General features: G+C 39.4%; 2 protein-coding genes and 2 long non-coding RNA genes across 7 annotated transcripts in view; 2 read left to right on the top strand and 2 right to left on the bottom strand.

Annotated features, from left to right (window-relative positions):
- The window catches only part of LOC139803406 (protein-glutamine gamma-glutamyltransferase E-like), a 16824-nt gene extending 13094 nt beyond the window's left edge, over positions 1-3730 (top strand). Inside the window, exons 11-14 of the mRNA XM_071759541.1 lie at positions 144-461; positions 1382-1545; positions 2274-2398; positions 3432-3730. Of these exons, the coding sequence (XP_071615642.1) occupies positions 144-461; positions 1382-1545; positions 2274-2398; positions 3432-3582 (758 nt within the window). The 3' untranslated portion in view covers positions 3583-3730. The remainder of the gene's footprint in view (positions 1-143; positions 462-1381; positions 1546-2273; positions 2399-3431) is intronic.
- LOC139803409 (uncharacterized) overlaps positions 1-26984 on the bottom strand; it is a 52705-nt gene extending 25721 nt beyond the window's left edge. The window contains exons 1-3 of one of the 3 annotated variants that reach the window (XR_011729005.1): positions 26252-26984; positions 25673-25722; positions 25175-25289 (exon numbers count right to left, since the gene is read on the bottom strand). This is a non-coding gene — a long non-coding RNA (uncharacterized lncRNA). Of the gene's footprint in view, positions 1-25174; positions 25290-25660; positions 25773-26251 lie in introns of all 3 variants that reach the window. The other 2 variants (XR_011729003.1, XR_011729004.1) reach the window with 2 other exon arrangements.
- Positions 3467-8988, bottom strand: LOC139803411 (uncharacterized). The gene is made up of 2 exons (XR_011729007.1): positions 8891-8988; positions 3467-8848 (listed from the first exon to the last, which is right to left on the bottom strand). It is a non-coding gene; the product is annotated as an uncharacterized lncRNA (long non-coding RNA).
- On the top strand, positions 5900-21098 carry LOC139803404 (protein-glutamine gamma-glutamyltransferase 6-like). Of its 2 annotated transcripts, none has more exons than XM_071759537.1 (13): positions 5900-6078; positions 7968-8141; positions 8971-9210; positions 9725-9843; positions 10965-11093; positions 11697-11874; positions 12290-12425; positions 13369-13472; positions 15174-15416; positions 16072-16422; positions 17387-17544; positions 19429-19562; positions 20799-21098. In XM_071759537.1, the coding sequence occupies exons 1-13, from the start codon at positions 6072-6074 to the stop codon at positions 20950-20952; spliced, it is 2127 nt and encodes a 708-aa protein (XP_071615638.1). In that variant the 5' UTR covers positions 5900-6071; the 3' UTR covers positions 20953-21098. The 2 variants fall into 2 exon arrangements, with proteins under 2 accessions (XP_071615638.1, XP_071615639.1); XM_071759538.1 differs by having other exon boundaries at positions 16075-16422.
- Positions 26985-27096: the final 112 nt, after the last annotated feature.

Genomic DNA, 27096 nt, shown 5'->3' on the forward strand with positions numbered 1-27096 from the left:
AATAAAAATTTGTGGCTCTTTTAGGTATTGCATATTTCTGGGTGATGCAGAGCTGACATCCTGTATTATTCTGAAAGCTTTACAAAGAGTAGGTGCAATCACAATGTAAATATGATTTTTACTTTCTTCTTTCCTCTGACCAGGCTCTTCTGAGGAAAGACGAGTTTATAAAAAGGCCTTGGCCAAGATATTTGGATCAAACATCACAGAAGGACACACAGAATCTCCAAATGGAAGACCTTCAGAACCAATTAGAAACCCTGGGATCTCTGGGAAATTCAAGCTGGCTGAGCCTCCCGTGTTTGGCAAAGACATTACTCTAATCTTAACCCTCAAGAACCTAACTTCTGACCTCAAGACCGTGAAGGTGGACATGAGTGCATCAACAGTCCTGTACACAAGGAGAGCAGTGGCAGAGATCCTGAAGGCAACCACTTCTGTGGATCTTGGTTCCAAACAAGGTAACTTTAATGCCCAAGAACACTATACAGCCCCCTCCTTAGCCATATGAAGGCAATTGGAAGAAACACCCGTGTCATATCTACATCAGCCTTCTCAGTGCATCTACTTCTTCCATTTCTTAATAGCATTGTTTTTGAACACATTTTACAAACTATTTTCTTCCTCTGAAAATTTTCATTAGTTCAACCAGGAATTGCAGGTTTCATGAAATGCTACACAGAAGGTTATATTTATACTATAGGTCCAGAAGCAGCACTGTATATAGATGTACGTGTGTGTCTATTTGCCTGTGGCAATTATTACAATAAAAGGAACACACTTTTTAAACAAAAACATTCTGATACATGCTTTCTGGCACTCAACAGGCAACACTTTAATAGAAATTAAGTAGGACAAGGTTAAATGTTACAGTACAACTCTCCCAGGGAAGTCAAAGTTATTAAAAGTATTATAGAAATCTTTTTCATCCCCAAGGGCTACAAAGATAAACATTTTTTCCATACACAGTAGAAAGTTGCAGGGCTACAATAAGCAGCTGTGCAGGTCACTTGGAGAACCTGACCCAAACTTTCTTCTTGACTGAGGTAAAACATATAGGAGGGAATATACAAAACTGGTTATACCTCCAATTGTAAGAAATACAAAGAGAGGAATACAGCAAAATACAGATGAGCAGATTCCCACAGCTTCACACCAAAATCCTCCATCCAAAACTATAAGGGTAAAATGAATCAAAGCAGAAAAGGATCACGAGAAGAGAGAAAGACACAACCAGTCTCATAGGGAGGAAACATAAACAGACTACAGCTGTCTTGTCTTCTGCTCTGTTCAATAATTTCAGGAACTCTCACAGTAACTCTTCTTTACTTTAGCATTCTTTGAGAATGTAATGGTTGCTAAATATATGTCTGAATTCCAGGGAAGCACATCAGAGTGAAGATCCCTTATTCTTATTATGGAAAATATCTGACTACTGACAAAAGGATCCAAGTGAATGCTTTGTGTGAAGTCATGCACATGAATGGGGCGAAGTTGCTGGTGGAGAAGACAATCATTTTAGAGGACACAAACATTATCATTAAGGTAAGTAATTATCTTCCTGATATCTTTCCAGACAGAAAGAACTGACAAGTCTCTGTTGAGCACACCTCTTAAGATTTGGTGAGAATTTGTGGATAAATTAATTAATTTAGTCTGCAATTTCAGATGTTGCTCTAAAATTCTGCCTGCTTAAACTGAGCAACTATCTATGTGAGACACCCTAACTGTGAATCTTTGCCCAAATCTGCCCCCTGTATTCAGAACAGCTCTGTTGCTTGCTTTCTTTCCTTCCCAGTCACTTCTTCATGCCACTTTTTCATGTTCACATAATTTGTTTTCATTTCACAAGTATTGTAGCTATTGGCAAGTGCTTGTTTTGCCTTTAAAGAACTTTGCCTACTCCCAAATACTCCCAACTCTAATCTTTGTTAAGGCCAGTTTATATTGTTCTAACACTTTAACCTTTACCAATGATGTGTCAGAAAAACGTCACTCAGCAACCCTAAGATCAGACAGGTTTAATGAGATGTGTCTGTATAGTCAGGGCTCTATTGGCCTGAACCTGCACAAAATATTGCTTGACAGCACTATTTAGCTAATTCAAATCCAGTATCAGAAAAGGCACAGCAACTGCCAGTGAAATTTCATTGCCCCTGCCAATATCTCACTAATCCTCAAATATGAGAGATGTTCTGCTCACACTTTGACCAAGTCTGACTCCAGAATAGTGCAGAACACTGAATGAACAGAAATGTCTCTTTGTCATTCAGATTCCTCGGCAGATTGTTGTGAACAAAGCTGTTACTCTAGAGATCTCGTACGCCAATCCTCTCCCTGAACCTGTGAGCCGCTGTGTACTACTTGTGACTTTGATGAACCAACAGGTCAAGATACAGTAAGTGAAAGGTGTAGGATTTACTCAGTGCTTCTAGGATGACCAATACCATGTCTGGTTTCTCAACATGAAGTAATCATATTAAACTGCATTTTTCGCATTTTTTATTTATTAAAGCAAAAATCCCACCAAATATATAGAGAGATACTATGATTTCTCAGTCATGTAGTATTTTTTTTTCCAGGCAGGAACCACTTTAGCAAATAAAAACTTCCTTTCTAGCAAATGGGCATGTACAATTTTAAGTCTCTGAAATTTCTTGTACAGCTTGGTTTTATGCTTCTATTTTTATATACAGTGCCCTAATACTACAAAAATAAGTCTGAGCTAAAGCAAACAAGTAAGACACTGCTACAGCTCCCCTCAAACAAGCCCAAACAAGCTGTGTTCTCTAAGAGAACATGCCTTTATCATGCCTTTTCAAAACAAAAGCAAAATGGTTTACTGCTTTTTTCTTTTTCTCTGGACTCTGCTGCTTTATGGATAAACAAGTTATAGAAATTATAGAAAATATAATAACACTGAGTTATTTTATAAAACAGCCTGACTTGTTGTCACTCTGGAAATACCTGGTCATAAAATATGGAAAACACTATTAGAGTGAAAAAATAAACCATTTTAGTCCATAAGACACAAAACAAAAAACACTAGCCCTTAATAATCATATTGTTGCCAAAATTGATAAGAACCAAGCAGACACCAGTTTTCCCATCCCAAGTTACTATGGACTGTCCAAACTTGCACCCACCCCTACTGGAGGCATGATGTAGGACTTCTCATTTCTGTCAGTCTACTCAACAGTAAATGAAGATGGTACTATCTGTGCCTCGTTTCTTGGTCACAAGAAATGGGACCCTTGTGTCCCACAAAGCCTTTCAAACCATAAGTAATTATCAAAAAAAACAAAGCTAGGTCTCAAGTAACCGTTGCTGCCCTAGCTATTGCGCAGCTATGCTTCTCAGGAAGCTCAATTCAGGCTTGCATTGTCTTTCCTGAACTGTTTTTTGGGGGGTTCTGTTTGTTTCTTTTTCAGTCTGGCACGACTTGCACCAAGGGAGAGATCAAAAATTTATTTTGAATTCACACCTCGCAGGACTGGGCCCTTACAACTGCAAGTAGACTTCTCTTGTGACAAATTTTCGCACGTTAAGGGATTTGTAACCATTACAGTAGCACCTGCATAATCTGGTACAGAATCAATCTCCAACTTCAGCATTAACACTGCAAGACATTTTGCCCTGTACAATGACAGCCAAGAAACTTTCCACAAAATATGGTGACCTCTTACACTGCAACGGAATCAATAAAGTCTCCTGCTTTCACAGTGCTTAATTATCTAGTCTCTAGTTGTATTTTTTTTTGTCATCTTGTCGAAAAAAATTAAAAAATGAAGCCCCTTCCTAGTACAAGTAGTTTCATTGTTTTATCAGATCTCATTATGTTAAGCTTTCAATTTTGAATTTTCCAACAGAAAATTAATGCAGTCTTTTTGTGATCTCATTCTAAATGTCAGCAATAAAAAAAACCTGATTCATATAACTGTATTCTTTTGTAATGAATTGTACATTTCATGGAAATATTGAGAAATCACATGATGGAGTTCTTTTTCATTCATTTTACAAGCTTCTTACCTAAAAAATCAGAACATTTCCTCCATTGTTCATTTAATCCCTGTATTTTGTGACACCCTGAACCATGTCAATGGGGAGGAAAAAAGCCTACAAAGGCTGGGAAAAGTAACATTTGGGGTCCATGACAACAGTATTTCTGTAGCATGTGGGCATGGGCCTCTCACAGAGCAGACAACACATCTACATATTCAAATCAGTGAATTCCATGACAGAGACCTAAGCACCATGAAGCATGGGGAGAGCCATGCATTAATATGGAAGTCCAGCAACACAACACTTTTTGCCGACCACTGTAAGGTCACTGGAGACAAGGAACACATCTATCCTCAAAGCATCACAAAGCAACTCATCATGCACAAGCAACCTCTACTCCACACCTCTGTCACTGTTCGCACACACACAGACATCTCACTTGTGGGTTCCCCATCCTAACATTGCCAGATACCACCTCTCACCTGAAATGAACTTTCAAGTAGCCTTAAGGATCCTCTGCTAGTGCAGGCAAGGTCACCTCCCCAGGGACTGCTGTGAAAGCTGATGACCAACAGGGCACAGTCACTATCTGGCCACCCTTCAGAACCAGGGAGTGAGGCAATAATGGCCTACAAGCAGCTCTGCCAAACCTGAAGATGTGGATTTGTTGTCTAGCTTATGAAATGCTTAAAGTAGAATTAATTAGGCCAACATTTTGGATCACCAAGCTGCCAGCAGTTCAATATAGGTATCCTTTGTCTGACAGGTGGCTGATGCATCCAGACCACAAATTCTTACTTAAAAAAATACACAGGAAACCATAAAAAAACCTTTAAATTCCTCTTTTGAAAATAAATTTAACCTGCAGGTAATTATTTGCCTTTTGTGGTTGCCAGCAACCTTGGTATGAATGTGGAAACAAGACAGAAAACAGTAACAGACAAAAAAAAGACAGTGTAGAAGTGGAGTGGTAAAGAAAATCAGGGACCACTGCTTCACCCCCTACTTAGTTACAATCCACTGGAAGTTCAGAACATGTGTGCAACACCCTCTCAGGACAAATTAGGAAGGCATGCTTCTAGTTAGGCTGGGACACAGGATGAGGGAGGACAGAACATGAGAGAGCTTCAGAAGTGGAGGAGTGTCTAATTACAGTAGGCAGGGCTCACACCAGAAGAACAGCTCTGTGGCTTCCTCCAGGGCCCAACTCAAGTTTCCCTGCCAAATAGCTACAGAGAAGCTCTGTACCAGAACACCAAATTATAAGGAAAAATTACTAAAAGTAGAGGCAGACATACCTAACAGAAATCCCTGATGCAGAGGTGACTGCATAACAATACCCTCTCAATACAGCTTCTTCTATTAAAAAACATATTATAGGTAAAGATGTCAGGAACAGGTAATGAGAATGTCACAAATTCACATGCTTCCAAGAAAGAATTAATTATATGCAGTTATCTGAAAGATCTTCAGGCAGACCTGCCTTAAAAAAAAAAAAAAAAAAAAAAAGGTGGTTTATGCTATGCAGTCATGTTGCTACTGAGTGATGGCAACAATGAACCACACATCTACTTAGATCAGTCCATGCCGCTTAAGTCAAAGTTGTACAATATATGTATTTCTCTTTACCTGCCCTCTACACGTAAGAGTCTCAAAAAACCTAAACTGACAGAAATTAAACTATACAAAAATAAGTTTCCTCAGTCTACCTAAGACTGGAGTTCCTTCATTAGATCAAATTCAGGACGTTAGTAATTAAGACACCAGAATACTGTTTATCATCCTTCCTCAGCCATTCACCACTTTTAAACAAGCATAATTAGATTAAAGATTGTGCAATTAAGGCAGTGCTAAGTAGATGCTCACACAGGACATCACTACAAAAACAGTACCTAGCAACCACAGGTCACACCCAGCTTGTATAAACTCTAGCTTATGTAGTGGAGTTCATCAAAAGTCCTAAGCCTTTTGTTATTCATGCTGGTGGAAGAGGATTCAGATTGCTTTTGCACACTCTAGTACCTGTAACCTGAACGACACACCGTTGTGGAAAAGAAGAAAGAAACCTTATGGCGGGTAAGTTAAGAGCCTGATTGCTCCAGATATCACTCTACCAAAACAGATGAGTGGCATTTGCTGAGGAAAGAGGATAAATTACATTTAGTCGTTCTCCTGACAATGCAGCCCTTTTAACGTTAAATGGGTTATTATATATTATATACTAGAACTGAATTTGGTTTGGTTTTGTTTGTTTTTTTTTAATATCATGGGTCTTTAACATATTGGTTTTTCCTGTTACAAAGAGAAACAGTAAGAAAATGTTTTTTCTATCATATCCATTAATTATGCTATTGCAATGCTTTTGCAGCCACCTAATCAACAGATCTGGGCATCAAACTGCCAAATAGCAGTTTGACTCTAGTCCCTCTCTATAGCCATATATAGCTATATAGCCATTTTTAACTCATCTCCACATATTCACCAGAAACACTTGTGTAACTGTGGATTTCACAAAGCAAACCAAACTACTAATGCAGTAAATTCTTAGAGCTAACTAATGCAAGTCACTGCCTTCTTATTTCCTGTGCCTCCCAGCATCCCCACTTAACTCTGCTGTACATCTTGTCTTTGCCTCTCTCAAAGTCTTAGCAGCACTGCTGAGATCCTTAAACATCAGAGGCCCACTAGTCTCAAACCCATGGCTCAGTTGCTATTAAATCCTATATGGGCTACATTTTTATTGGCAGACATGCAAAATGTTCTTAGTTACCTGCATCACTGCACAACTAGCGACACATATGCTCCTGCCCTAAAGAACTGGGACATTTAAATTGCATAGTTCAGGATACAAAGGGCTAGAATATCCATGAGTAAAGCGTTGCAAGGCTAACTGCTTTTCAAATTCTGAGCCCAGGTGACCTTCAGAAATATTCTAATTCACTCCTAAGCTAGAGGACTTGATGTTAGAACTGCTGCTTTCTGTAGATCCTTTTCAACAAATCACTTAAGGAAAAAAATTCATCATGCAAGACAGAAACTTCTAGACATGTCACATCACACTATCAGTGGAATTTTTTTCTCCAGGTGAGGTATCTGAAACAAAACCCTTCACTTAACTGAAAATGCTCAAACATGTTTATGTGCACAGACTACTGGAAAACAACTTGCTCCAGGTCGACTGCGAGGGCTCTCACAGCCTCAAAAGTGCATGAGCAAATTTACCTTTCTTCCAAATAGCTGAAAAAAATTAGTATAATTACAAACAAAACAAGATTTCACAGAATATGATTCTGTGCTGCACATGCACCAGAAAACTCCAATCCCAGCCTCTCTGTTCCTACAGCAGAATACTATGGAATCCCTCAGACATGAGCTTCAAAACTGGCAACCTATCATGATCGAATAGAGCAACCCACTGCCTCAAGATATGCCACTCCTAGTATTATCATCTGTCCTCTGCTCATCATCTTTTTCCAGGAGTGCAAAATTACACCCAGCTTCAAGAAGACTAATTAACTTAGGTACAAGATACATGAGAAGATAATGTGCAAGTTCAACAATGAAGATGCCAGTCTTCTATTCATTATCTGTCATAAGTGTTTCCAGGATCAGGTGTGCATTTGTTCATGAGAGCTTTAAGATTTCTTTCTGTAAAGCATTCTGGGAATGAGAGACCCCCCACAGAAAAAGAACAGGAATACGGAGGAATAGAAAAGTCTCTTCATCTTTAACAAAATCTTATCTTATTACACTAGGGGGTTGATTTCTACTTTTTTTAAAATCAAAGATAAACTCTCTGACTTAGCTGTTTCACTGAGTAGTTTATTTTGTGATTTTTAATCACTATTTTTCTAGAGCATCTAACTCCAGCTATATGTAAGAAAATTACTACATAAGACAAACTTAAAAGATGTACACATTTCAAGGAAGAACGGTTTTAATAAACTTGCCTTTTGTCTTTCTAGCCCTGAAAATAGCAAATGTCAATTGGCAATCTAAACTAAATAAAGCTGCGCACCACACCTCTGATTACAGCAGCACAGAAGCAATCTTCAGGAGAGGACAGGCCTTCAACATCACAGTGAACCTTCAGAAAACAGTGCAATGTGGAGGCAACTTCACCTTTATTGCAAGCACAGGTAATTTCCACATGGCACTCCTCTCACATGCAAGCCACTCCAGCTCAAAAACACTAGTACCTTACAGCTCTACGTGGGCCACTCCTGAATCATTGAACTTTCTCCTATATCATTCAGGATCCATCGTCCTTTTAGGACTGGGAGCTCACATTTCAAAGTTCAATTTGTACTTAAAGGAAGATTAATTACTAAGGCAACAATTAATAGAAAGGTAAGGGCCACTATCAGTCTAAAAATAAGTATCTCTGCTACCAAGGACTTACCTGCCATGCTGCAAGTTGTCTTCATTCTGTGGTCCCCCAACATCTTGCAACTCTACCTCCCACAGACCATCACACTCATTTGTCTCCTCTCCATTTCACTGGTTTAAACTCCCCTTGATTAACTTCATGTGTTCCCTATTACTGGAGCAGTCTGCATGACCCCATTGGTAACACTCCTATCTTTATTGTCCCAGAAGACTTCTCAAAAAAATCATCCTGGCAGCTGCTAACAGTTAATGAAGTGTGTGGCCCATCCTGCTTACATATTTTTGAACTACCAAGTTTTCAGGACAACAGGCTTGCCTCCTCACTTGTCTGGGTGTAACTGAGTCGTGCACATAACACAGAGGGCTGCATGGTATGACTGTATGGGTTGAAGCACAGCTAGTCTGCACAGAGTAAGCATTTATCTGTTAAGCCACAAACATTCAGTTAAAAACAGAACTGGAACTGACTAAAAAAAACTGGAACTGACTAAAAACTAACTGGAACTGAGATCATCACTGACCCCAGGTTTGTCACCCACAGCTATGATTTAGAATTGCTGTCCCCATTCCCTCTGGCAGGACCATCTCCATCAGAATCACAGCAGACTAAGGCGGTGTTTAACCTTTTTGAGGAGAGTGCAAGTGGCTGGAGTGCAACCCAAGAACCCAGTAAGCCTGGCTCCATGAACTTCACGATATCCAGCCCAGCCAATGCTGTCATTGGACGATACAAACTCAGACTCCAGACTGTTTCTAGGAACAAGGTCTCTTCAACACTCCTGGGCCAGTTTGTGCTACTCTTCAATCCCTGGTGTACAAGTATGTTTTGGAGTTATTTGAATGACATAATACACAGTCAGGAAATCTGGGTGTCACAGAAAAGCATGTGCATGACAGTCACAGCTACAGGAACATTTTTTTTTTTTTCTTTTGTTAAAGATCATTAATTAAGCTTTAGCCCCTTCTTCAGTGCTTCAATACATCAAGGATCCAGCCTCTTGCTTGTAGGATAAGAAATCAGAGGCAGGAAGTACCCCAAATATTTATTCTAAGTGTCTTTCCCTGATACTTGTGTTCAGTTGTAAACCAAGCAATATCTACCAGTAAGACACACACTGAGACTAGTGGAGGGACAGGAGCATAGTCAATTCTCCTCAAATGAACTTCATACTTATTTTATTCACTCTCTAAACTGTTAAGAGATACAGCAGGGCATCCTAAGCCTGGATGTACAGGCAGCCTGACTCATTCCCCAGAATTCCATTTGAAGTGAGATTTTCAATTACAGCAAAGCAGACTTCCTTTCAGCCAGCATGTCCCATTCTGCTTCTAGATGATGATGTCTATATGGCTAATGAAAAGGAGCGATGGGAGTATGTTCTGAATGACAGCGGAATCATATTTCAAGGACTGGAAAAATATATTCAACCAGAAGCCTGGAACTACGGACAGGTAAATATATCACCTATTCCAGAATTTGGAAAATAACGATAGTGGGCAAATAGGGTTTTGCAGAGAGAGAGTCATTGTCTCATGGTATAAAAGGCCAGTATTCCTCTCTCACTTTATGTTTTCTTGCAGATATATGTCTCACTTGTCACATTACAGAAGTGCCAAATAATTTCCCCTGTGTGGAACATGCTAATACAAAAATAAATAAACAAAATACAATTTTAATTTTGAGTATTACAAGAAAGGGTGAAAGTCTGCTTGTTTCTCAACCTTTGTAATGGGCAAAGGAATCTAATCTGTATTAACCTCTACGTACCATGAGGTTAGTACATCTAAATACTTACACAGCTGGTTCAGTAAACGGGTCAAAAGACACTAAGAGGAGAACCTGTATCTACTCAACCGAAGCAGCTCCAGTTGGAATTTTTGAAAATTGATTTGGTCTTCTATGCATAACTGCTACAAATAGAGCGTAACTACAGTCCATTTTAGTCACACAGCTATCCTGAAATTTGTTGGGCCAGTGAAAACTATTCCTGACCAATTCATGCCTAACAACTTCACCAGCAGTTGCATGGACAGCACTTCTACCAAACCTCCTCATAACTGTCGCTTCTTTTATACTAATAAATTATTGCTACGTGTCTCAGAGGTCAAGTGGCATCTTTGACCAACCACATCCATACAGCATAGCATTTTGGCATTTCCTGGACCCAACACAGTTCCTCCATGACCCTAATCCACAATAATTATTTTTGTGGGTTTCTTTCAGTTCAAATAGTCTGATATAAGGTGAATGCAGCCAACCAGAGTGAAGTTTTCGTAACAGAAATCGATCTGCAAGGGCATGACAGGATGTGGGAAGGTGCAAAGCCTGCTGAGCCAGACCTGGAGTGGTCTTGTCCGTTCAACTAGGCCACGTAATATCTTTGTGAATGCCAGCACCTATGGCCCAAAACCATACTCATAAACATGCTTTAAAATATCAGCTGTCACCTTGGCCCTGTTTTCTTTAATAGTACAGAAAATGCCTATATACCAATATCATCCTATTGTGTGGAGTTTATCCTTGGGTTTATGTATGAAACTATCCTTTAATATGTTGCTTGCTTTGATTTCAGTTTGAAGAGGATATCCTTGACATCTCTCTGGCTATACTGGATCGGAGCCTGAACCACCGCCAAGATCCAGCTGTTGATGTATCCAACCGAAACAATCCTATCTATGTGTGCAGAGTTATCAGTGCAATGGTAATCAATACTTAGAGCTGTACAGTGTACCTCCTAACAAACACCCTCATACTTTATTACAAATGCCTCTGTTTTTTATAACATGGCTAACTTTTCTGCAAAAAAAATAGTCAGAAGAGATAAACTGGAGATTTATTTTTAAGAAGTACCCCCAAAGTTTCATTTACCTTCTTCCCTAAAGATTGCTCATAACTGAAGGAATGTTTCCAGGAGCTTTTGGGGAACTAAATCTCAGATGAACACTGAACCTCAGATGTACTTTCCTAACAGATTTTCAGTCCTTTAAATCCTTTCACTAATTTGGAAACCCTGTGGCCATTCTGAAATCATTCGGTAAGTTTTTCACACACCAAGAGAACCACAAAGTATTTTGGAAAACTGGTGTTGGTATGACTGCATTTCATGTGTGTATTTAGTATTCTCCATCCTAGGGGGAGCTCATTCCAATTGTTGCACTTGAGCACACAAAACTCTAGTACTGAACTACTATGTCCCACCAGTCAGCCAATGAGTGGTACAAGAAGGGTCTTGTCCTAAGGCCTATTTTCTTCTCTTCCTTTTTCTGTAAATATTTTAATTCTCCCACAAGAAGGACTCTTTCAGGTTAACAGCAATGATGAAAAAGGAGTAGTGGAAGGGAAGTGGAATGGAAATTACTGTTCAGGAACCAACCCCTTGCAGTGGAGTGGAAGTGTGACCATCCTTCAAAAGTGGTACCGGAGGCGATACAAACCTGTCCGGTATGGCCAGTGCTGGGTCTTTGCAGGAGTAATGTGCACAGGTATACAAGAAGAGATGAAGAAACTTTTTTTTTTTTTTTTTTTTTTTTAAATTAAAAAGGTAAAATAGTGTTATGAAGAGGCTTTGCCTCAGAGGGGATTAGGAAAGGGAAGCAGGTACCAGGGAAACCATGGAGAAAAAGGGATAAAGAGGAGGATGAAGAATGGGAGATTAAAATAAATGGGTGAATCTCTCTTCATAAAATGAACACGGCAGCTGTTCAAGTGAGTGGAACTGTGTTCTGAGCAATTGTGCATAATGACTGTGAAATGCATCACTGATGAAAAGTTTTTGAGAGTTTGTTTCCCCAAGTGAAAACATATACGCTAGATTTCTCAGTCAAGAAAAACAGAAAAATACATTTTAAATGTCTGTAAAACAGGTTTACAACGCTTTCGTGGTATTCTATACTGCAGTTCTGAGATCCCTGGGAATACCTACTCGTGTGATTACAAACTTCAACTCTGCCCATGACACAAATATAAATCTCAGTATTGATAAATACATTGACATGTCTGGAAAGACCCTGCACTTGACAGAAGACAGTGTGTGGTAAGTATTTTTTTCTCAATATTTCTTCCATTATATTCTCCAATTAAAAGACCTAGAATCATGCTCCTAAAAAACTACCCCAGCCTCATGCTTCCAGTGACATAAAACCCACACCAAAGAAGCAACTGAGTGTTCATAAATGCAATATGTACTCAGTTTCATAATTCTGAAGAAAGAACAGAAGAGATTCTTTTTATCATTGCTATTCAACAGAAAATCTGAAAGCATAGCTGCTAACTTTGTCTATATTTTTCCAGAAAAAGCTAGGAGTGGTAAACCTCTTGTCCACAAATGGTCCACCTCTTGTCCCTTGACTCCTAGAGCAGAACACTCTCATAAGTTTTAGACCCAGAATCAGACACTGTTGATTGTCTCAGCCTTTCATGATCAGCACAATACTGAGAGGTTACTATGGTAAAGGTAATAGATTTAATGCAGCTGAGAAAAACTCCATCCCATCCTTTTGGAAGTGCATGCTGTTTTTTTCAACTCAAGAGAATCTGGTAAAAACTAAGCTTTTGACAAAAAAGTGCACAGAAACTATCACACTGCACATGTGTGCTGTGCTTCATGCATCAGTTTTTCAGTAATGGAAAGAACCCTGTATCACGTGAACTGGACAAGGGTGACATGAAGTAGAAAGCAGCTGTAAACAGATACCTGCAGATAGCAATATCCACAGAAGACCTTGGGATGTACAGTATGTTGTTCTGGGGTGTCCAGAATTGAATTAATTATTAATTTTAACATTATTTGTTTCACAACATCCCAGCATTTTTCAGATGTCTGAAGACAAAAAGCTGACAAAGGAGAAGCGGTACTCAAGAAAGGTGTCTACCGCTGGTCTTTCCAGAGAGTTTTCATGCCCTCAACTAGGGTCATTATCTTTTAATACAGAACTAATTGTATCAATCAGAGACTCCCTGTTCTATCCCCCTTTCAGGAATTTCCATGTTTGGAATGAAAGCTGGTTCACTAGAGGAGATCTTGGCTCTTTTTATGATGGGTGGCAGGTTCTAGATGCAACACCCCAGGAAAGAAGCAAAGGTAACGCTGTTGTAAATATAAAGTGCTCTCGATACTGTTACTTGTAAAGACTGCCACAGAAATTTCAGTTACTACTCTCTTCTACCTACTCCCCCTAGATGTAGCATTAATTCAGGTGCACAAGAAAGGCAACAGCAACATCAATCTCAGGTCCATTGCTTTTCTGTCAGTCTTTGGACTGCCTACCAGCATGCAAACTAGTACTTTTCTTGATCCGCTGCCTCCACTCAAGTCAGCGTGAGAAGTTCGCATAGCTCCTAATATTACACAGATTGATAAAATAACACAGAACAGCTAAGGCTGGGAAGGTTGGTAAGAGGTTGTTTACTCCAAACCCCTGCTCAGCACAGGGTCACTAAGAACAGGTTTATCAGGACAATGTCCAGTTGGGTTTTGAATATATCATAGGATGGAGACTCCACAAGGTCTCTGGACAAACTGTTGCAGAGTGTGACCACACTCAGAGAAAAATCTGGTTTGCCTATGCTGAAATGGAATTTTCTGTTTCACTTTGTGCCCACTACCACTTGTCCTTTCACTGGCTGTCACTAAGGAGAGTCTGATTCTGTTGTCTATAAATCAGGTATTTAAACACATCAATCAGATTTCCCCAAGCCTTCTCTTAATCATTTTTGTGGCCCTTTGCAGGACTTGCTCCCTTATGTCCACATCTTTCTTGTATAAGGAGCCTAGAACTGGACACAGCACTCCACATGTGGTCGCACCAGTGATCGCACCTCTGGGCAATGGTCTTCCTGATGCTGCCCTGAATGTTGTTGGTCTCTTTTGCTGCATGGGCGCACTGCTGGCATTAGATACATTTGGTGGCTCGCACTGCACATATTTAGCAGAAAAACACATTCAAACCCCTTTTAATGAGATGCTAAGTGAAGATTTTAGAGCTTAGAGTCACAGAAGCAAAGCAAAGAGTTCACAGTTGAAAATAAATACCCCCATGACTCTATCCTGTACCTCACAGGACATGTATATACAATGCTAGATGAAAGCCCCAAACTGTTCTCTGCCTTTGAAACCAGATGACATAGAAGGGCTTTGGTTCACAGCACTAAATGATAACTCAATGGCAAGGGGAAAAAATAAAAAAAAAACCAAAACAAAACAAGCAAACAAAAAACAAAAAGAAAAAAAAAACAAACCAACAACCCAACTACATTAAGAAGCTTGCTAGATAGTAAACGTTGTGGATGACCTATGGCCAGCACTTGTGTTCACACTTTGGCTCCGTTTTCATTTACTTATATAGAGACAACTTGATTGACTTCCCCACTGCTAAGTTTACCAAATTTAGCTTCTTGGTTCTTCAATGCACATACAACACTGACAGTTCACATCTCCTAAGTCTAACTGTACTTCCAACTTGGCTCCCTCTTCTCTCCTTTCACAAGACAGCTTAGAATACAACCTTGCAAGCTGCAGATGGTCAGAACATTTCACACAGCAAATATTGTAAAAAGTATTAGCTCTCCCTACAGTTGGTTATACTTATAACCTCCTCTGTGCTCCTATCTTTTGAGGGAGAATGTACATCTCTGGGCATGCGGGTACTATAATGCACAACCACAGAAACACAGACTTTATCCAAATGTGTCTTTGGACTGACTAGCTCTTGCTTTTGCTGTCACCATGAGAATTTCTATTCTTCTGCAACAGGCATTCACTTAACTTTTTCTTCTAATACAGGAATGTACCAGTGTGGTCCAGCCTCCATCAGAGCCATTAAGGAAGGAGATGTGAACCTGGATTATGACAGCTCTTTTGTATTTGCAGCAGTGAATGCTGACTATGTTACTTGGATTCACTACAGCAAGAAAAGAAAGGAGAGAATTTATTCTGACACGAGGAAGATTGGAAAATTTATCAGCACCAAAGCAGTGGGCACCAACTCCCGTGTGGATGTCACTGCTAATTACAAATATCCAGAAGGTAAATTCTTTATTACAGTTGTCTTGCCACAAATGGCCAGAAGTGAAAGGAATTTAGACCTTTGCTGGATTTAGCACTGATTTTATTTCTTCTGGAGCAAAGTAATTGTGAATTTTCAGAGTCTTGGGGCTCACTGTCAGCTGACAGTGATTCAGCGTGGCCTTTGTGGCCTTTGATTAAATACTAATATATTCAATACAAAGTCAGAGCTACTTCTGTAAAATATTCTGATCTAGCTGTTCTGATCAGCTAATGTGAGTATTTCTGTTATGACACACTGCAACAGCCAGTCTGCAGAGTTGTTTGGGGAGAGTTTCTGCAAAAAGGATCTTTTTCACCCCTCCTGATTTCAGAGGACATGGCAATTGCCCGATGTTATGCTCTCCCAAGAGTTATCTTTCTACTGCTCACAGCTTCTAAGAGGTTCCCATAAACAGCCGGCTAAAGCTGACAGACAGGTTTTACTTGCTAGTCTTCATGACGGTGTATATCCATTTGCTTATGTGTCAAAATTACCATTTAGGTTAGACCTCACTTGCTCTTGTGTATTTTTGCCCTCCTCAACTTTCCTAATCAGGATTTACTGAAAGCAGTTCTGGTTCCCTCACACTATATCGAGCATGCATTAGATCTCTGACCATGTTATCTTTCAAAGTAGGATCCTTTAAAGAAAGGCGGGTGTATAAAAAAGCACTGAAGCTGCTCGGTGTAAGAAGCACTGGGAGAAGAAGCAAAGTTACAAGACGGAGAAGAAGACAGTCTTCAGCAACATGGAGACAAAGTATGACACGGCCTGCACAAAAACCCAGTATCTCAGGGAAGTTAATACTTGATGCATCTCCTGTAATTGGCAAGGATATCCTTCTTACCTTGGCACTGAGGAACTTGATCTCAGATTTCAAGACCATAAAGGTTAAACTGAGAGCTTCAGCCATTCTCTACACAAGAAAACCAAAGGCTGAGATACTGCAGCTGTCTAGGTCAATTAAACTTGGATCTGAAGAAGGTAATTATAATTTTATTACAACTTAGGACAAGACATAGCTTTGCTTTGTGGACAAATCACATAGAAGTAATGAATGGTTCAAGAAGTGCATGATCTGCAAACGGCTGGAGGTTAGGCTACTCAGGGGAAAAGAAACATATACATATTTGCCCTGTCTTAAGCATTTGCTTTTGGGCACTGTCAGAAAGGTGACCTTTTCTTCTGACCCAGCACAGCCACTATTAGTTCTATATTATGACCTTTTTTTGCTAAGAGAGAACACCTAAGAGAACTGGAGACTACTACTCAGCTACCAGCTCCCCCTACGCCAAGAATAAAGACATATTAATGGGGGAAACATGAGCCCACATCTTTAGCAGCAGTAGGACAGTAACTACAGACTGCAGCAGGAGCTACACTACCTGCAGACAAGTGGCCTTTGCTCTGCTTTTACAGAAATGGTGTGAAAAATGAAATGTGTAACAGATGAATATAACTACCCTCTCAAGCTAATACACAGCACATTATAACTGTGTTAGCAATAGATAAATATTTTTTCTCAAGATCCATCACATTCCTCACTGGCACAGAGACTCTGACTGTGCACCCTCCTTAAGGCAGAGGCTGAACACCTGCATCAGCAAGAGAATTTAAACCAAACCATCTTTTCACTTCTGCCTTCATTGCAAGGAAGAAGTATTAAATGCCCAGCTTCAGATAAATAAAAAAAAAACACCAGCAGAGATTACTACATATATCCATCGTCAGGAGTGTCCAGTTACTGACTTGTACCTTATCATTTAGTGTATGACGTGAATGTGAGCAGAAGTTGCCTATAAGCATCGCTCCTGCCAACATCCACAAATACCCAGCCCCAGGGTCATGACATCCTTATTCCTTAAAAGACAAATATGTTACAAATATCTGGTATTTAGACATAGAAAAACAAAGGCAGGGGGAAATGACATTTCTATTTCCATTCCAGTAAAAGAGATTTCATTCAAGATCACCTATTCCCAGTACAAAAACTCTCTGATGGATGACAGGAAGATCCTAGTGACTGCTGTGTGTGAAACCAAACAGGGAGCATCGCTTCTAGTAGAGAAGGATATTGTACTTCAAGATCCTTTTCTTACCATCAAGGTAAAAAGCTACTCTCCTCTGTGTCCCTATAGAGATGTGTTGAGAAGAAGCAGCTAGAATCCTTACTCCAACTATTCCTCATGGGAGTGAAATCATGCCTGGGGGCCATTTGATCTTGTTGCTCTAGTAATGGGCAATAATACTGACACAAAGGAAGTGAATCACACTAAGGAAAAGTAAACCTTTCTGAAGTATAAATATGCTATGGTATTCTTGCCACTGCTTGCTGACAAGGCACTGATAAAAATTCTCAAGTGTCATATGTGGGTTACAAGGAAAGTTTATCTACACAGAGAGAGACAGAGAGAGACCTACACCATATCTAGGCCTCCACTCTTGCTAGGGAAGCCTGATCATTCCATTCCAGTTTATTTAGGAAGCCTGATTTTTATCAAAGACATTTCCACTGACTAGCTGATAATGCCTAGGGGGTGTGAGTCTCATTATTACTAATACTCAAGGATGTTCCTTCACCATATCAGGAAAACTGGCACTTCACACATTCTGTAGAATATTCTCAGATGATTAATCATCAGAACTGGAGGCCCTCACTTAAGACTGACTTGCGACAAATGTTGCACAATGGGTGAAAAGCAATTCTTACTCTACAGGAAAGACCACACTCTATGTATGTCTTCCAGAGGATGGTTCTAAGTTTGCACAGACCATCACAACAATTGGCTTAATTTCTTCTGGACAGTCCAGGCACATTCACACACTTCTATCAGACAAAGTATGCAGATAGTCTGTGGTTCTGTGAACAGCATAGAGGGAAGATGGTAATTCACAGTGTCTTTCACAGCCCCCAGACTAGATTAGTTATCCCAAACAACTCTGTCAGTAGAATACAAGAAAACCAAAGTTACACACGGGAATAACAAGTTTGAAGTTTTGTAGGTTTAACAATTTCTGAATACCAAGTTCTAGTGATACCTTGTAAATAGCCTTCTGTGCTAATAACATGCAAATAACAGTGCCATCTTACACGGGGCAGGCACCTGATTTAATTTACTTCGGTTCAGTGACTAAGTTCTACAATGAGTTTATTTTTCTGTTAACTGAAACTTCTGTATAAACATACAGGTAATAACAGAGAAATGCAACTAGGGTGTGCTGAACTTCTCCGTTATGGTAATTAGTATTACACTATCTACAAAGGTAACCAGATAGGCCAATTCCACTTCAGTCAAAAAAAAAATGTTTGTTTGTTGGTTTGGGGTTTTTTTGCATAAGACACCGCAATTTACCTCTCTTCCACAGGACAGATGTTTGCTAATCCTAAATCTTACACTTAGCCTAATTAAAGCTCACTTGAATTAGACTGCCTACAGTAGTTAGCCATATATATGCCAAGTTAATTCCTATATTCTCATTCTGTTCTCCTTCTGGTAGCATATCATAAGTGACATGATGCATATATAAGATCACCTGCATGCCCAGGACCAATGTGTCCAAATGAAGAGAAAGGCAGGCAGTAGTGCCAGGAGGCCAGTGTGGATGAGCAAGGAACTCCTGAACACACTTCGGGGTAAAAATGAAATTTACAGAGGATGAAAGCAAGGACGTATAACCTGGGAGAAGTACAGGGATGTAGTCAGACAAGCAAGAGATCAGGTTAGGAAAGCAAATACACATAGAGTAAATACACATAGGATCTGGTAAGGGGGGTTACGAACAACAGGAAACATTTCTATAGGTATGCCAACGGTAAGAGGAAGATCAGGGAAGACACAAGTCTGAAACCCAGAATACAAGATAATTCCTGGCTCCTTCCCATCCAGGAGATCCTAAGAGGGTAAAGTGGTTTTCAAGAAGAAAAAGAGAAAACCATGAGAAAGAACAGAAGCTCATGCTGTGGCTGAGCAGAATGTTTTTTATCTGTAGGTCCTTGGTTCAACAGTGGTACACAAGGCTGTTGGTGTGCAGGTCACTTTTACCAACCCATTGTCTGAAGTGGTGACAGACTGTGTGCTGAGAGCAGAAGGCAGCGGCCTCCTCAAAGAGCAACTAAGAATCAAGTACGTAAACTCTATCTGTCTAAGAACTCATTCATGTTGGTGGGAAATCTGGAATAGAAGGTGTTTTTTTTTAAAATAGATTCTTTCTGTCCATCTCATGACTTTTGTTTCCACCAACCTTGGACAAAATACCACCATGTCAGTACTCTCCATATACTATTTGGAGTTTTTCACACCTCCTTTGCCAAGCTTTGAATTACAGAATGCTCAGGGAGTTGAGAAATGGCTTGCTTTTAACGGCAGCATCTAATTCGGAATGCTGTAGTTTGTACTCAAGTACATAAAAGGCAAAAATTGTAAACCTTTCTCCTTTTCTATGGCTTGCAAAAGGAAAACCAAACTGTCCTTAAAGGATAAGAGAGATATACTTTTTCCTTTGGACATTAAAATACTAAAGCGCCGGGACATATACTGTAATAAGATGTCTTAAAAATGTGTTCACTGATGCACCAGTAAGGAATTGTTCTCTTATCTCCTCCATGTTTATTATTTTCAATATTTTTAAATTTTAAATATTACTTTTACAGGTCTCCAAAACACTGAGGGAGGAGTTAGAATCATAAACTGAGAGAAAAACAAAAAAAGATAGCTAAAGATGAGTAATGGCATATATCACTAAGACTTAATGTACACTGAATAAAAAATGCAGGTCTAGATCCTGACCTTGAAATTTAACTTCCTTTAAAGCACCAGTATTGCTCAGCTTCAATACCTCCTTAGAGCAGAGGCCCTTTTCTCCCACTCTCTTAGCCTCCTTGCTTTGAATAATTTCTAACCAAGAATAATTTCTAACTACAGACATAAAATCAATAGGCAGTTACACCGACCACACCAAAATAGAGCATATCCAAAATAGACATATCCAGAGTACTATAAATAATGTTTTGAGCATAAGGGTAATACATAAAGTTGGATTTGAGCTCTTCTGAAAATAACATTACTGACCATTCCATGCGCTCAATGTTTTGCTTTCATGATAAAACCGCTAATTCCCTATCACAGATTTAGAACTGCAACTATTCCACAACATCCATTACATCTTTATCAGTTCCTCAGGGGAAGGGTTGTGGGGGCTGTGAGCATGGCAGGTTATGTCCACCTGTGCTAGAAGCATACAAACACAGCAGCCATTTACTCTGATTCTTCCTTTCCATACTGTCTTAGACTTGCAGTGTCTGAAGAATATACACTGACAATGTTTTAGCTGCTTGAATTCACTGCTGTATTTTCTTTTAGTGTGGCAAGAATGGCTCCCATGGAGAGCTCAACAGTCCAATTTGAAATCATTCCCTACAAGAGCGGCACCAGGCAGCTTCAGGTGGACTTGGTCTGTGTCCATTTTTCAGATATTAAGGGATTTGTGATGCTTGATGTGGCTCCTGCTCACTGATACAACCTGTACCTCAGCTCACTTTTGCCTCTTTAGGAGTCTGGTGTTCCAACATTATTATGACTGAGAGCACAGAAATGCAGACCACACAGCTAAAGTAGTTATGTAACAGGAATGGAAATAAATAAAAAGGCGCTATACTGTAATGATGGTGTCATCTTTTTCCTTCCCTAACCTGTTCTATGAATTCATGAATAGAATTACGAGAGGAAATCATTGCATAACTTAACTTGAAGGAGAGCAATCTAGTGTCTCGTTTTCAGCATTAAAGCTGGAAGCAATGACAGCAGCAAGATTTCCAAGGAACACCATTTAAAAATCACTGGTTTTACAAGCTTCATATAATGTAACTTATTTATATTCACTAATATTAGCGTCGTTCAGTAACAGCCAAAGTTATTACTTGCCCGTGCCTGCTGCCACACTTCATCCAGCCCTTTATCTGCATCCTACAAAACCACTGTACCCTCCCAACTTGTGATAGTGGAAGTTCTACCTATTCCTTTCATGCAAGTATCATAAAGCAAGCAAGAAGAAAGGACTGATTTTTTTGTTTGCAAAAGCGGATTTTCTGCAACACTCCCGGAAGTGTTCAGAAAGCACAGGATGGGAGGAAAAAGCTCAGACCAACATAATTAGAAGTATCTATGAAATTCACAATTAATAGTCCACTCCACAAAGCTGTTGAAAGTAAATCTAACTAGCCAAAATAGCAAAGATCTGAATGTTCCTAAGAGACAACGCATCCTCTTCCTTCAGACAACACCTAGTAATAACACCTCTCCTGCAATGGACAATCCCAGAAAGAATGTTTTAGGGACACAAGCTGACTCTATGACACAGAATAAAATGAGGTCCCATTTAGATTTCTTTGATTTAGAGCCAAAAGAATCTTCAAACATGTAACCTCCTATTTTATTACATCAATTACATTATTTTGCCACCCACATACACATTTACAAAGGATGCAGAAGCTTGTCAAAACTAGTCAGCCCAGAGACACTGGAATGAAGAATTAATGGGACACACGCAAAAAGGAATTCAGATTTCCCCAGGCAAAGGAGAGGGGAATAGGTAGCTTTGCACTTATCAATTAAGTTTTACAGGATCTTGGAAAGTCAGGGTATGCAATCCTCCACCAGCTTCAGAAAAGGCCTTGAAGTAGTGTTGGTATTTCACAAAATCTCATTAAATCTTGCAAGAATGCAGAATGTCATTACATTTAACACACAATACCGACAGTGTTTCTTTTTAAATACAATCCAGGAAACTATTTCAAACAGCGCTTGTCATATGAGCCTGGAATGACCTCATCATAATTAACTATTTGTAAAGGAACCTTCCTTCAAATGCAAATCAGCCCTGAAGCTTGCGCCAAATTCTAAGCTTTGCAACACTGCAGGTCACAGTTTTTCAGGGTGTAAGCATTATTAACTGGTCTCAGCAACCACACCCAGTTCAGTTTCAGTGATAAAATGAAGATCTGGCCAGTGCCACAAACAAGAAATACACATTCTCCCTGCACTAGACATAAGGCAACTATGCAATTAAACTAATAACTATTACAGAGTAAAATGTCTACATGCCCAAGGAAGGATTTAAATAGCTTTTGCAAAACCTTCAATCTTTACACAGCCCTTGGTCAGTAGCCAATGGGAGTTAATGGAATAAAATATGGCTAATTATCAGTATTTTTCCTTATACAGTTGAAATCTAAACTTGCCCAAGAGGCTGGCCCAGCCCTCATGCCATTCTGGTCACTCAAAAAAATCAGGTAAGCATTAGCTGATATGACACTTTTATGCTATTAATGGATCTTGAAAGACACTGAAACCAGATCCCAGGATGGTGAACATTTCTGTTCCATTCTGCTCTCCTGACCTAAGTTTCCAGAGGCTTTCCAGAGCCTGTCATTACTATACTTTTACATATCAAAAACAAACAAAACAAAACAAAACAACAAAAAACAAACAAACAAACAAAAAACCACACAAAAAAAACCTCACAAAAAAACCAAAAAAACCCCAACCACACAAAAAGCTGGTAATTTGAAATTACTTGGTTCTGTCACCAAAGCTGCACTGCTTTACCATCTGGTATGTTACTGTCCTGTGTACTAGATTCGAAGGATACTGCTCACAACAAACGGCAAAACAAAAGGTATAGATGAAGTATTTCGTGTTGCTCTAAAGAAAGCAAATTGCACCAAAAAGGAATATTCACATCTAATTCATGGATGTGCCAAATCAGAGACAGAAATAGACACAATAGTAGGAAACCATATATGTATTCTTTGATCAGTACATTCAGAAAGAAACACAGTTATTAAAAGATGCTCACATAAAATTTTCCTAGTTCTTAAACAACTAGGAAGAACTTCAGAGGGAACCAAAAATGCAAAACAGATTACAAAATAACAGTCGGAAATAACAATAACAGCTTGGAAAATGTCCAGCAGGAAAGCCCTTCTTAGGCAGGCATTATGCAGAGTGTTAGTTACATCGATGTACAAGGTGCAGAAAGAGACCTCAGCATAAACAGACAGCTCAAAGGAGATGCCTGCATCTTGTGTTTCTTTGATTCCCATTAATGAGATGGCAGACAGGAACAGGATGGCAGACAAAGTGAACAGGAAGGTACTATTTATGATTAACAAGAATTCTCAGAGTGATATTAAGTCTTGCGTAGCATGACACACTCAGTCTTGCAAATTATCAACTATGAGATGATGCCTCAATTGCTGGGATGAAGCTCATGCACATTCTTCTGAGGCATCTGGCACGCTGTACTGTCACAGACCAGATAGGCTGGAGGAACCTTCATTCTGATCCAGTCTAACACATTGTACATGCCTATGTTTTTGTTGTGTTTTAGAGGCAACTACAGGTTTGGATGAGGTTAATTGTAAGTGAATGTTAATTCTTCCTGAATACTTACAAAGGGAATTCACTTGGCTGATTTCATGGATCTTGTGCACTTATGATTACATATGCATGTAAATTGATGTTAACAATACTGCAGCCTGAAGTTCAGAGGTCAAGATCAGTGTAAGTAGAATGCTTATTATTACAACTGTAGCTTGACAAACAATGGAAGATATCGGAAGCATGATATTAATGTGTTAAATGCATGAGAAAATTCACAGCTAGCAACTCTACAGGACAACAGACTGGAATACGTAGTATAATAAAGGACAGCCTGAGTTCACATGCTTCAACTTCTTGAATAGAAGAAAGCCTGGTATAGAAAAATACACCTGGTATCAACCGACTCTGTGACTAGAGAGATCAGTGAGAAGCACTTAGAGGAGAGGTGGATTTTGCAGGGGAAAACTAAACCCAGTCTTTTCAAAAGAATGGCACAATGAATGTTGTTCCTGGATGTCCAGAAAAGGTAAGTTATTCCTGCTGAAAAGTATCTCTTTCTGGAGCCAGAAACACATGAGTAATAGATACATGGAAAGTATATGAAAAGAACACCCATAAAACAAATCTACAAGACAAAGAAGTCAAAAGATTACTAAATTTACCCTTCACAGTTCATACTGAAAAAAAAAAATGCACTATTTCCCTAAAGTATCTGACCTTCTTTGCTAGAGAGCCTTATGGCAACAGTTAGAGAACCCATTTGGTAGTTCTTGAGAACCCATTTGGTAGTTCTTATCACCGTATCTGAAGGACTGCCTATTCCACATGTCCAGACACAGAACATACCACTATCAAGTGTTGTACTAAAGCAAGGCAACCAGGTTACTAACCTGGTAAGAGAACCTTTGTGTACAGCTCCAAATACAATTATGCAGTGTGCACAGATGAAATACAATTCTGAAATGCAACCACCTTTTGAACACCAAAATATAAAGAATACAAATACTTGGTATGTACATTTCAGAAATACCTATCAATATGTCTCATTGATAGTTCAGAGAACCTGCAGAGACACAAACTGCTGGTTGCATATAGCAAAATAGATCAGTGAATCCAAACTTAATTTTTGACAGGGCATTTACAAACAAATTATACAGAAATGGGTGCACCATTTCAGTACTCACAGCAACGAAGATGGTGTTGTGAGTTAGCCCTTACCAAACCCAAGTGCAGTATCAGATGTGAAAGGCATTTAAACTGACAGGCTAAACAACTGATGACTGAAAGAAAAGCTACATATAGGAAGCTGATATTCCAGACAGGGAAAAATGTGATACTCAAGTGGGAAATCTCACCACTTCTGCTGAATGTTTTGACCTCTGTAGTGGCAAATTCCTGTTTCACTCAGATCTTGGATGGACAGCTTCAGCATTGCAAATTCTCACCACGGTCAGGGCAAGCACTTGAGTGCTTTTCAACAGGCCATTTTGGTGTAATGAAAGATAAAAAGGGACAGTATGTACTTCTCTGTTCAGTTTACCAAGTGTATCCTATGCAGCAAGTATTACTCGCAGTTTCCAATTTGACCAAGAGGTGGTACTATGTATACACAGCCATGACAAGGCAGGGGTGGTGGGATAAACACCTGCTTGCATGTAAACCACCAGATGTTCATAAACACATATACTGCAAAGGCACATTTAAAAACACTAATCATGCATGTGAGGAAAGGCTGACAGAGCTGGGATTGTTCAGTGTGGAGAAGAGAAGGCCTGAGTGTGACAACATATATAAATATATATACCTGTATATACATTTGTATATAATATGTATATGTCAACGTATATAAATACCTGAAGGGCAGGTGAACAGAGGATGAAGCCAGGCTCTTTCCAGCAGTGCCCTGCGATGAAACCAGAGGCAATGGGCAAAACCTGAAGCACAGGAGGTCCCCTGTGAATGCCAGAAAATACTTTTTCAGTGGCACAGGTTGCCCAGAGGTTTCAGAGCCTCCATTCTTGGAGATACTCAAAAGAATCATCTTTACTACCCAGAATAACTGAGCAAGCTTTACCAACTCATGTTTTTTTTAATTGGCTTCTCAAATTATACATTAATTTGTAGATCTAAGTGTTGTTAACTCCACAGTAAAAGCTGTTAATTGCTGACATCTTATTTCCCGTCTTCTGACCCATCATTTATCAATGCCATGTGATGCCAATTTTATGCCCCAAACAAGGCACGGACAGAGTAACTGCTCAGAGACAAATTTTGTAGCCTTTAAGCAGGAGGTATTTATTAACGGCCATGGAGCAGCCAGGTTGTCCTGGGCAAACTGCTCCAATTCAGCAATCTCACAATTAAGCTTTTATAGAATTTTGCCAAGCAATTGCAACATACATTATGAATATTCATTATATTGCAACATCTACTTTTAATACTCATAACAGGCAGAGTTGAGGTGGAGTTAGAGGCTTGGTCTTCAATTTGGGGAGGATTTTGGGGGTCGTTCCTGTTTTTCATCCTCTTGAACTGGTGTCCTTTCCATAACTTTTTCCTAATTTGGATAGTTTCCTTGTGCATTTGGCAGGGTTTTTTCGTGTCTGATGAAAATGCTGACTGCTTAGCTCATCTCTTTCCTTATCTCCCTTTGTTTTTCATAGGTCCCATTTTTTCATGTCTTATTTTGGGGATGCTAGCATTCTTTAGTTCCTTTATGTCAAAGTGACCTGTACCCTAGCAGATTTATTACCTCCGTTGTTTTTCCATACTAAGTTCTCTATGCTTTTGCTTAAGCCTGCATATTGAGTTTAACTCTCTAACTCGGGTATTGCTACACTATATTCACTTTCTAGGTTTTACCTGGCTTCACATGACCTTCCTTTAATATTAAGAATCTATTTACTCCAAGTCTCCGGTGTTGTTTTTTTTAAAGCAGTCTGCATCATACTACATTCTGTTGAGGTCTTTTTCATTGTTGCTTTTAACAAGTTTCCTCATTTTGAAGTGGTTTCGCTTTTTTAAATTAGGTACAAGGTTAACTAATGCATAAATTTTTTATTTTCTACTCCTTGAAGAGTTTAGGATCTACGCAGCTTAGACTTGAATTTTAAGTGCATTGTGTGAATAGTTTAGAGCTAAGTTAAGCTTTGCCCTTCCTACTCTGGGGTCCTCAACACACAGCTCTGAAGAAATTCTCAGTGGCTTCACATCCCACCCCATCTGTAGAAAGGGAAAGTCAGCACTTATTGTATGGTCTGAAAGATAAGCAGTCAAC

Source organism: Heliangelus exortis, chromosome 16 (assembly GCF_036169615.1).
Source record: "Heliangelus exortis chromosome 16, bHelExo1.hap1, whole genome shotgun sequence".
NCBI lineage: Eukaryota > Metazoa > Chordata > Aves > Apodiformes > Trochilidae > Heliangelus > Heliangelus exortis.